Source organism: Chiroxiphia lanceolata, chromosome 12 (genome assembly GCF_009829145.1).
Source record: "Chiroxiphia lanceolata isolate bChiLan1 chromosome 12, bChiLan1.pri, whole genome shotgun sequence".
In the NCBI taxonomy this organism is placed as follows: Eukaryota; Metazoa; Chordata; class Aves; order Passeriformes; family Pipridae; genus Chiroxiphia; species Chiroxiphia lanceolata.
The window spans coordinates 2,578,664-2,590,401 of NC_045648.1; the positions used below are offsets into that span (position 1 = coordinate 2,578,664).

The 11,738-nt window shown below is 48.4% G+C and overlaps 1 protein-coding gene across 1 annotated transcript; it reads right to left on the reverse strand.

Annotated features, from left to right (window-relative positions):
• Nucleotides 1–381: 381 nt before the first annotated feature.
• Nucleotides 382–11,716, reverse strand: HACD3 (3-hydroxyacyl-CoA dehydratase 3). Its single transcript, XM_032700565.1, has 11 exons — nt 11,594–11,716; nt 10,678–10,720; nt 9,461–9,534; nt 7,412–7,576; nt 6,509–6,560; nt 6,050–6,160; nt 5,295–5,422; nt 4,678–4,790; nt 4,006–4,112; nt 3,275–3,406; nt 382–2,358 (listed from the first exon to the last, which is right to left on the reverse strand). Exons 1-11 carry the CDS (start codon nt 11,678–11,680, stop codon nt 2,282–2,284), a joined length of 1,089 nt encoding a protein of 362 aa, XP_032556456.1. The 5' UTR covers nt 11,681–11,716; the 3' UTR covers nt 382–2,281.
• Between the last annotated feature and the right edge of the window lie 22 nt (nt 11,717–11,738).

Genomic DNA, 11,738 nt, shown 5'->3' on the forward strand with positions numbered 1-11,738 from the left:
AAACTTCATCAGTCCAAAGAAAATGTGTGGGAAACAAGATCAGAGTCGGAGCTGATTTCGGGGTATTGCCCCTGATTTTATACCCAGCTTGACAGCCAGCCTGTACTGCCAGAGCAAGTGTTATCACTGGCACTGCAGTGCTTATGCCTGTGAAAGTAACTTAATCTTGGGAGACAGTTTTTTTTATTTGCATAATATTAATAAAGAGCAATTCTTCAGGAAAATTTAAGTTGGATTTTTTTCCGTTTTCAGAGCAACCAGGCTGTGTGGCCTAAAACAGTGACCTGGTGAAGGCTCAGCTCGCAGCTCTTTATCACATGTCAAATACCAAATTATACAGCTCCTCATGTGCAGGGAAAGAACAACTGAAGTAAAGCAAAATTTGGTTGTAAATCTTTATTAATAGAAACACATTCTTGCTGAAGGACTAAAGTTCAGTAGTGTAAGATCCATGACAGCCTGAACTAGATACCACAGTTTCACTGATGGATACATATGGATTTCATAACAGAAGTTTAAATGCCCAGAGGAGAAAATGGAAGTATGAAAGTGATCCTTGCTGTTCTGTTGCTCAGCTAGTTCAATCCTTTGACATACTTCAAACATAGGTACAGTGTGTGCTAAGTGAAAGATTGTGTAAGTAGTGCTCAGCTCTCCTGAGTAAAGTCAGCTGCTGTAGCTCGCTGTGCTCTATGAGTGGGAGTCTGGAGTATCCCCAAAGAGAACTTGGATTACACCTCTTTTGAGAGAACACAATTTGTGAAGTGCAGTGTGGAGCTTGAACAGGTTCTTTGTTAAAGTCTCCTTATAAGTTTCCTTTCCTTTACAGTAACAATCACTGGGTCCATATCACAAACATTACGCTGTTTGTTACTTTTTGTATAGAAAATTATTTTTCTGGAGGATTCCTATGGTTTTACAGTAGAAAAAGACAACCAGTAACATGGCACTAAGCTAATGTGGACTGCTGGCATTGCTTTGCAGTGCCCTGGGGCAGTGGCAGTTGGGAAACAACCTGTTCATAACCACAGTACAGTTTAGAGTAAACTTTCTGTACATTTCTGAACTGGATTAAGGAGGCCAGAGGGATCTGGGATCAGCTATGGGAGGCTCAGGGTGAGGGGCATCCTGAAATAAAGTCAACTGAAACAAAGGCTTCCAGGTGAGACAGTGATGAACTGCAATGTGGGGGGAGCTTCTCTTTTGTTGTGTTCTTGCTGTTGTTTAACAAGCACAGAAAAAAAGGGTCCTTCAGACCCCGTGTGGGATCTCCCTTACTGAGGTTGATCTGTGCTATCTCAGTAATAGAGTTTATTTGACCTGCTGCTCCATCCCACCAGGGGCCAGTCAAACCAGACACACCAACTCTCTTGCTGCAGCCCTAAATGGAAGTAGAAAACCAATTTTGCTGCCTTGCTCAAGGCCATAAATACAGGAGCCACAGCACTGCCAGGATCCACCAGTGGAGCCCCATCTCCCACAACAGTTCCACGTTCTCCCTTTGGGTGGGATGGAGTTCTTTGGGGTTCCCATGCCAGGAGGAAAGCTGGTACTATGTTTCCTTATTTTGCTCTGTTTCAGTGCTTGCTTTGCCAACCAGGAAAGCATTTCTGCCTCAGAGGGGCAGCTTCCTTTCCCTCAGGACTGGGTAGGATGTGTAGCAATAGGAATACAGGTCCACACAGCACTCTGTTCTGTTAAGGCTGAACTAGAAACAGGCTAAGTGATAGCACTGAAATCAGCATTAGCTACTTCCAGTTTTAATCCTGCAGAAGAAAAGGGGGGGGGAGTGTGCTGAGCAAGTTTACCCCAGTGGTTGATAAACACCCAGACACTGTTCACAGTGGTCTCAGACTGTGCTCCTCCGCCATCAAGATGCATCCCAGGAACAAGCACAGGCCAGCTGAGGGCATATCCCAGCCTCAGAAGCCCTATCTGCATGCAATATTGAAAGAGCAATCTCCAATTAAAAGATAAACACTATTTCTATTTAGTGCTGCTCCACTGATATAAGCATTTCATATGCAGATAATAGGATTCTTTCTAATATGCTGGTTGACAGGATACAAGTTTAACTGTTCAATGGTAAATGCCATGCACAGGTGACGGAAAGGGAACAAATCCAGGGCTATGGGAATGTTACCTGAATTCACTATGAAATCATGAAATCTAGCGCGGTCGTTTCATTTTTACAAAATTCTTTACATTACGAGGGTAAAACCATAAGAATTGAAGGCTTATCTTGTCATCAAGTGAGACAAGAAAGCATTGCAGTCCTCCCTCACTTCATCTTCCTCTTCTTTGGTCCAAGGTGCTGTTTCCTTTGCTTGTAGAGGTGACGGAAGTTTACAAATATCCCTGGAAAAGAACCCAGCGTTTAGGTAGGACATCATTTTAATGCTACCAGATTAAAAAAAAAAAACCAATAACAGAAACCAACCAACCAAACACCACAGAAAGAAATAAATTATTTAAGGGTGTGTGTAGCACTGAAAGCTAATGCAAGTGTTGCTTTGCTGGGTGAGGCTGGGGTTGCTGCACAGGCTGTTTGGTTTGGCTGCTCAGAAGGTTGGTTTGTCACCCTTGTGACACCCGCTGTGCAGAGCTGTGGAGGATGAAACAGGTATTTCAGAGTGAAACTCGATTAAAGGTTGGCTTTAAGCAATGTCTTAAGGGGAGAAATCTAGTGAAAGCTCAGTTTAAAATTCCGGGTTAGACTCTACTGAGCTGTGGATACCCAGAGTGCTGGGTGTGCCTACAACAAAGTTAAATTGTGTTTAAAAGTGTAACACCAGAAACCAAGTATGTAACAAACACCTTTCTTCTTTAAGTGCACTATTTAAAGAACCTTTCTATTGTTTCCTGGAAAAACATGACTTCATGTTACAGTTGTTATTACACTGCAATGTTTAACTGAATTGCTTTAATTTGAAATTATGTTTAGATTTCCACTAAATCATTGCAAAGCTCAAATAAGACATGAAAGGTGAAACTAAGTACTCTAAGGTTATAAACACATGTAAAAATTATTCTTTTAACCCAAGTTAATGCGGATAATTTGTTGCCAAAGTCTCCTTCATGAAGGGCTAATCAGTTCCCCTCCATCACTGACAAATTTACATGAACAAGCCACAAGGATAATGCTTAACCTCAAGCAGTTTTGTGTTGCCATGGTCCCCAAGATGCAGGAATTTAATTTTCTTTGAAAAATCTACTTATTCAGGGGGAAGTGGCCTTTATATTTCAATACTGAGGAACACAACTAAATACTTACCTAAAAACAGGGCTATAAGATATATTTGAAGCACAAATGGGAACTGGATTGTGACATTCAGTGGGTTTGGCAGTCCCAGACTAAATTTCCCTGTTTCACTGAAGATTGGGATGGATTGGACAATGCAGACAGCTGAAAGCAAAGGTCACCATCATCATCAAACACAGATAAAATGTACAATTACCCAGCCCACACCACCCACTTCAGGCTATTCCCTTCTTATTTGCTCTCTCTCATTAACTGCAGCAGTTTTGAGGCTGTTCAACGTGCAGTGTGGTGGGAAGCAGCTGACGCAGAGCAGCAGTGAACCTGCCTGGTGAGACTCTGCTCCCACACCCAGCTGCAGCCCCAGGGCCTGTGCCAGCAGCATTTACCATCCACAAATACCCACAGCAACCAAACAGGCACAGTCCTTCCCCTGCCTGGTGTTGGGCAACGCCCAAACCTCCTCCTGCCTCCCAGACACGGGTCCTGACAGGTACAATTACAACACAACCATCAGCCCCTGCCTGCCCTCTGCAATGCCAAGGTAATGTCAAGATCTGTGAGCTTGAACAGAGGCACAGGCAGTGATTCAGTATGAAAGACAAAATGCTTCCTCAAAGCAAATCTATGTATCTGTTGTTCTATTTTATTATTTTTAAGTCCAGCAGCCAGGAAAAAAAAATAATATTGAGTTATTTGCCCCGCCTTGAATTCCTTATTTTTTAAACTGTCTTTTTTGGACATACCTTCTGACAAGCCCCCTAAGGGGTAGAGAGGGATCCAGACAGTGTAACGGAGCCAGGTCAGTGGTTTCCATTCAATTCCAATGCAGGAAAGCATGTAATAGGGATACCTACAGCCAGGGGGGGGAACAGACAGACATGGTTTAGAATGAGGGAACAGACACTGTTTAAAATGGAAGCTGCTACTAGATTTAGTCTTGTGTATATACACTGTGTAGTGAATACCATTCCCAAATGGCACAAGAATATTCAAAGCATTGTTCCTATGGATGACATGGACACACAGTTATTTGGAAGCTTACAGAACTCATATTATTATTATTCTGAACACATGGATGAAGGCAACTGCCTGTCTGCCTAATAAACCTTTCAAAGTACTTTTTTTCCAAGAGAAACATCTCATTTAACAACAGAAATTCAAAGCAACAGAACCCTCAAGATAAAAAGCAACAGGGCAGTATTACTTTAGTCTCCAGCCTGATCCCAGCTTTTGGCAGATGGAACAACCCAGGAAGGCTGTGACAGTCCATGACTCAAGGAGCTTTTTTTTACCCTCTGGGGCCAAGGCATTAATGCCACCCTTCCAGAAAGTACAAAGATGAAAATCTTCTTACAGAGTCCTTGCAACAACCACATTGCTCTGTGCACACCTGCCAGGAGACAAATCCCACCGACCTGAACAGCTCAGTGATACTCCAGAAGTAAAATATGAAGAACACCACAGGTTTGCTCTGCATTTCCTCCAGGCTTCCAAGGATAACAAACAAAACAAAATTCCTTCCAAATATCTGTTTGAGAAAAACAAATTAAGGAACAGTCACACTTCATCAACAGAAAGGGCAAGTCCTTGCTGTCAGAACCACCCAAGATGTCTGCTCTTCACACATCTGAGCACACAACTGACTCTGCAGCTGAGCTGTGACCTGCTTCTCATGAGTGGGCATCTTGCTCTGTATTTGGGCACAATCCAAGGGACCCAGCCTTAAATCATCCACCCTTGTTTTTATGCACAACCACCACAGCCAGGATAAAAGGGCACTGGCACCAAACCAAAATCATGTATTTTTTTATCAGCTTCTTGCCTTTGCTGTCCTGCACTCTCTTAGCTGGGTGATGGAAGGAGACAGCCTTCCACAGCCAAGACTGGGAAGCATGGATTCCTGCCTCTGGAATAATAAATCCTCTAGCCCAGTGCCAGTGAAGTATCACTTATTTTAGTAAAGTCTCAAACTTGTGTAAAATAAACATTTACTTTAAACATAAGAGCAAGGAGCAGAATTTTAAAACATTACCTGCACGACAGAAGGTATCAGAGGGGATCTGACCAGTCCTATTAGTGAATTCATGATCTCCATTAATGCCAGGGTCTGACAGAAATACATCATATCAGAAATAGTGTGGAATGTGTCATAGAAGGAATCTGCAAGACACAGGAAACCAACCATTTTAGAGAACAAATGAATTTCCATGCTCGGGAAGCTGGGGCAGCAGCACAGCTTGTGATAACAGGATTCTGGCTGCATTTGGAAACAAACATGATGCATAATTATGTAACTTCTTTATAGGCCTTATCTTGAACTCACAGCAGTTGGGCCAGAAACTCTGCTCAAGTGCTCCATTTCACACACAGAAGGATCATGAGCTATTTCAGTAATGACTCTACCAAAAAAGCAAGAGTGCTGTACCTCAACAGAATGGATTGTTCTTGCTTCAAAACCAAAATATTCTGCCCAGATCGTTTTCAGAAACACCAGCATTGCAGTGAGAGAGACATTTTGCTCCAGCTGATTGCTTTAGGAGTGATCCTGGCAGAGCACAAATATCATCATCAAAGTACACAGCTCTAATTTACAAGAGGACACTGTTTTCTTACCCTTGACACTGTGATGGCCTTTGAGAGGCTTTTCTTGTGTTCTTTGGCAATGTGTTCATGGTTTTGTTCCTAAATATGTCTCTCTTAAAATTTTGCTATTTAGAAAGTCTTAAAAACAACACTAAAAACCAACCCAAAACCCCCAGTGTAAACAAAACAGTGCTTATTACTTGCCTTTTCCCAAGATGAACAGTCGTACTGTCATGTTCACAAAAATCCAAGAGAATCCCAGAAACTGCACAAGATTATACATGATCAAATATCCCTTCTTTAGGTGTTTGAAAGCTGAAATCAACAATAAACACATCAGCTAAGCAGAGCACAATGGTAACACTTGTGCAAACCAGGCTTTCTGAGAATAAAGCTTACAAGGAAAAGGGAAGCTGTTGATCACAGTAAAAGGGTTCTGCCTGCTTTTACCATCTGATAGAACTCAGTTACTGCTAATTAGATTTTTTACATTCCTTAGGAACTGCAGTCCATTTTGACTAAATTTCTAATAGCTTACAATACAAAGATCCCCTCCAAGACACACCAAGCCACTCCAAACTGCTCCCTAAGAGCTCAGGTTCTCATCTCAGTGACAAACTTTCGAAACTCCACTTTACCCACTAAAAAGATACAGTTACTTACGGTCTTTTGGGACTCTGGATTCTATTTTCATTTTGTTAATCTTTTCTTCTTCCTTAAAATGAAGGATAAGGTTTTAAAGACTGTTTCTGTAACTAGCAAGTCATTTGTTCACTATACTACTGTAGAACTAGTGGTTTGAAAACTCAGCTAAGCAGCCAGTTGCTAGAAGGTATAAATTTTCACTGGCATAAAAGAGCACATTCATCATCCAGAAATTATGGTACTGTAAAAGCCAGAGGGTGTTAACCAGTTATCCTGCCTTCAGTGTGTTTTGTTCTGGCAATTAGATGCTTTTGCTGAAGAAGCCTCTGCTTTCTGTGTTAATTCTCAGTTATTAGTGTGTTGTTTCTTACATGACCCACCAGTGACCTGAAGGGAACTGAGAACATCCAGCCCAGGCTCTCTGCCTGCCCTTCCCACTGCTCCTGGCACTGCAGTGTCCCTCCCTGCTCCAAGCTAAGCTCATGGCTGTGGAGGGGAACAGGGCAGTGTTTGTTGTAAAAGGGATTTGCAGGAATGTGGTCTGTTCCAGTCTCTCCCAAGTCAGTCCTGCACCTCCCTGCTGCACTGAGCTGCTCAACCTCAGCAGGTGGTGGGAATGCAGGGTCTGTCCAGTGGCTCAGGAAAGCCTTAGAAATCCTGCTTCCCATAACAAGCAATGTCTGGGACTGTTGCCTCTGGGCTCCACATGGCACAGGGATATGATCCTCCTATGGATCAGGACACCGGGCAAGGCAAGGAGCCAGCACACAGCCCCCAGTTCCAATTCCAACCAAAACGTGCCTATTGCTGAATTCCTGCTTACAGCTTGAACAGTTTCACCAATTCTACACGGGATCTCTATGAAACGCTACCCTTGCTTTGTGAGTGGCAGCACAGGCCACGGGTGCCCACAGGACTGACCTTCTCCTTCAGCTCCATTTCCGCGTCCGACTCGTCCAGCCAGCGGTCGAAGTCGGGGGCCAGGAACAGCGGCCGCTTCTCTTGCTTGGTGAGTCTCTCCCACCAGTTACTCTCTTTTTTCTGCACAGTGATGTTCAGCTGCCTCTGGGTCACCCTGCACACAGGCTGAGGGCAGACACAGGGGCTCACATCAGCAGAAGGACTAAGAAATGAGTTATGAGACCGAGTTGACACCCCAGTTCTCCTGACCAAGGAGGCGGGGATGACACAAACTGCAGCACAAGCATCTCTTGCATTCCCTTGCATGGAAGCAAAGGGCAGCCCAGTAGAAAATGGCAGCTGGGATGGTTGCAGGACTTGATGAGCAGTTTGGAAGCCTGCTCATAGCACAGCACCACTGCATCCCACCACAGACCCCAGAGCCAGCCTTCCTAGGCAGAACCCGTAATCTCGGCTTTAGACCTTAGTGCTGTGAGCCACACACTTCTTCCAGCCAGAGGTAAAGACAACACTGCCAGCAGCCACAGGGATGTGTCTGAAACAGGGGACCCCACATGACATCTGCTGCAGTGAGAGGAAGAGTTCACAGCCTTAGGGAATACCTGGAGACAACAGTGTGGTCATTGTCACCCCTCTGCACAGTGGCAGCCCAGGACCTCTCCAAACTGCCACTGGCATTGTCCCCTTGGAGCCCACCCTTGCTGCCCCCATCACATCCCTCTGCACCTCGAGGCTGCTCTGGGTGGCACTGCCTGCCAGACCAGCTGAAAGTGCTGCAGCAGAGCCAGGAGCTGGGTCCTTAACTGAGCACGTTGCCCCAGCGCTGCCCTGTCAGGGCTGGCTGGATGCTCCTCAGACATCTGAAGGCTGCAGCTGTAATTTACAGCTGCTGTGCTTTGTCCTTGCCTGCCAGAGGCTCCACCTCACTGCTGGCCAGCCTGGCACCAGCCAGGGGAACTCATGGTACACATCAAATCTAAAGGAAAAAACCTTGGACTGTGATACTTCCCAGTCCCAACCATCTGTGGTTGCACAGAATTCAGTCTGTTCTCCTCCAGTCCCCCCACAGTGATTCATGGTGACTCACAGACTTTTGGAAGGAGGCTGCTCTACAGAGGCAAGGACTTGCCTTCCAGGCCTGGCTCCCAGCAGAGCCCACGTCTGCCAGCACAGGGGACAAGCACAGGCAGTGACAGGCACCTCTCCCACACTGGGGGCCAGGCAGGTGACAAAGTGGTGGCCAGACCCTGGAACCAGGAGCTGTTCACTGTCTGCCACCCACAGGTGGCAGGAGCCACACCACAAAGCTGCCTGCTGGCCGACCCTGGGAATTCACCCTCCGGCATCTCCTCCCTTGTTGGAGCAGCAGAGGTGAATGGTGGCTCTATCCCCAAGTCAGCCAGGAACAAGCAGCACAAATCCTGCCCTGGTAGCACAGCCCAGAGTTCTCCTTTTCCCTGACAGCTCTGGGAGGCAAGGACAGACCTTCCAGCCAGCTGTGAGTAGCTCAGAGGGAGAGCTCTTCCAGCCAAGCTCTCTCCTGTCAGGCTGCAACAGGGATTAAGGGAACATTTCTGCAACAGGAGCCACAATGTCTCACAACCTAAGAAACCTGCACAGGCCAGAAAACATGAGTTCTCATGACTTTCTGCCTTTTGTCAAAGCTCCAAAAGAAGCCATAAAACATCACACTGACACTTTGCAGCACAGTGTTCCCCTGCTCTCCAGTCGGGGTTGCATCAGACAACACATTGCTGGATTCTCCCATTATTTTGCTGCTTTAAATCTTTAAAAAAACTTAAAACTGCTGTTTAACAAGCCATACAAGCAAAGCCCTGTGTCTATTAGAGCTGACCCATGGGAGCACCAGCTCCAGTGAGGTGATTTGCAGTAAGACAGGAATGTGGCTGAGCACTGGGATGGAAGAATGCCACAGACAACTTGGAGTTTGCAACAGTTATGGAGTCACCAGGAAAACCTAAAAGGCATATTATGGACACAGCACACAGCCATTTTCCTTTCAGGAGTTAGAAAAGTAAAAATACCTACTTTAGGCTCGACAGGCTCAAGGAACTCGATCTCAAATTCGTAGATGTTGTCCCCTTTGGCACCATGACCCTGAGCTAAAAGGCAAGAATCAAGTCAGTGTGAAGGTCCCAGACAGTTCCACACACCCCATCTGCACAGGAGGCTTCTCACACAGAAATATTCAGCAGTTATTTCACAGCACTTCCCCCACCTTGCTGGGAGATAAGCAGAAACCACAAGATAATGGGGAAGACACCAAGAGCCCAAAATGTGGCTTGGAGGGGCAGAGCAGGAGTCGGCAGCTAAAGCTGCTGTAAGTCTGCACCCCTGGAAAAGGGTCCTTGCTGCAGGGAGACAGTGTCAGATTCCCAAAAGAGGGATTCAAAAGGCTGTTCATGGCTAACTCAAATCCAGCTGAAACCTCCTGCCCTGGGGGATCCAGGCTCTGCACCGGTGAAGGAGCACCCAGGGAGAGGGGTGCCTGCTGGGCTTGTAGGATTGATGTGGGGAGGCCCTCCCAACAGCAGGAATTGAGGTAATTCCTCATTTCCCACACTGGTCCTGTCCCCAGAAGGGCTCCAAACCCCTGCACTGTGTTTAATTCCCACCCTTCCACGCCGTAAACTGATCCGAAAGTGAAGACGGTGTGGAACACCCCCTATCAAATGGCCTGGCTGCAGCACACCGGGGAGGCAGCAGCTCCTGGATGAGGCATCTTAAAGAAATCCAGGAGAAATAAAAGAGAAAACCCAATAAAAGCAGTGACAGCAGGTCCACAGCACTACCCAAACATGCCAAGCAGCACCAGCTCCACGGTGCTGGAACGTGCAGCTGTCCAGCTGCCCAAAAAACATCTTTGAGGGCAAGATCTGCTTTACCTTCCAAATGGAGCCCTAGTTCCCGATGTGGAGGCTCGATAACAGTTGCACACAAGGTCTTTGTGAAAGGAAAAGCTGCTGGGAGTTCTCTCTGGGGTTTGGCTGACCAGGGACAGGAAGGATATATGGAAATTCCACTGGGATTTAAATATGGGGAGGTTGGGGTTTTCTTGTTAGATAAGATAGGGCTTGATGCGTTTCCTAGGGCTGGAACACAGAGGGCTGTGGGTGGGAGCCTGACAGATCCCAACGTGCCTGGCAGGGAGGCTCCTGCCAGGATGGGGACCAGGCAGCCCATGGTGGGGACACCTGGGACAGCAGGGAGGGGGCAGGCTGAGACCCCCCCAGTGAAACCCCTACCTCTGAAGTGCAGGACATTGTCGGTGATGGTGATGTCCGGGTTCTGCAGAGGGAGGACGTGTGTTAGGTGGCAGCTCTAGGACCCTGAGCACAGACCCCACCACTGCTGCTGCCTTGGGCAGGGACAGCCCCCAGGGAGGTCCCCAGGTGAGTCTGCCCGAGGGTCCCACAGGTGTGTGTCCCCAGGTGAGTCCCCCCAGGTGAGTCTCCCCCCTTGCAAGTGACTCCCCCCCAGGTGTCCCACATGTACCCCCCTCCCCGCAGGTCCCCAGGTGAGTCTCCCCCCCTCCTTGCAGGTGAGTCCCTCCAGGGTATCCCCATGTGTGTGTTCCCCGGGAGAGTCCCCCAGGTGTCCTCCCACTGTCCCCCCCACAGTGAGTCACCCCCTCTCCCCCCTCCGCAGCTGTCACCCCTCAGATGTCCCACAGGTGTGCGTGTGTGTCCCCGCGGGTCCCCAGGTGAGTCTCCCCCGGTCCTTGCAGGTAAGTCCCTCCAGGGTATCCCCGGGTGTCACTCCCCCTCAGGTGCCCCCAGGTGTCCCCCTTCGGGAATCTCCCCACGGGGATCCCCAGGTGAGTCTCTCTCCCCCCGCCCCTTGCAGGTGAGTCTCTCCCGGGTGTCCCCCCTCCGCAGGTGCCTCCAGGTGTCCCTCTCTGGGTGTCCCCCCACGGGGGTGTCCCCTAGGTGTCCTCCCGCCGGCTGTTCCGCAGGTGTCCCCCCTCTCCGCAAGTGTCACCCCCCGGGTGTCCCGCAGGTGTCCTTACCCAGCTGTCCTCCTCCGAATGTCCCCTCACGGGGGTGTCCCCCAGGTGTCCCCCTGCGTCCTCCCTCTCCGCAGGGGAGTCCCTTACCCGCCCCCCCCTCCCCACCAGGTGTCACCCCCCGGGTATCCCGCAGGGGTGTCCCCCCGCCGTACCCGCACATCGCTGAGCTCCACCCTGAGGAAGATCTGGCGGTGCCGCTGTGCCCAGTGCACGTGCGGCCTCAGGCTGGGCCCCGCCATGGTCCCGCACCGCCGGGGGCGCTCCCCGCGCCTGCGCACTGCGCGCCCGCCGGGGGCG

Excerpts from the sequence above, each read along its gene's own strand:
- HACD3 (XM_032700565.1), bottom strand. The coding sequence starts at position 11,680 with ATGGCGGGGCCCAGCCTGAGGCCGCACGTGCACTGGGCACAGCGGCAC. Across the intron at positions 6,561-7,411 it reads AAATGGAGCTGAAGGAGAAG|GAAGAAGAAAAGATTAACAA; the intron begins GTCAGTCCTGTG and ends CTTCATTTTAAG. Across the intron at positions 5,423-6,049 it reads ACTGTTCATCTTGGGAAAAG|ATTCCTTCTATGACACATTC; the intron begins GCAAGTAATAAG and ends TGTGTCTTGCAG.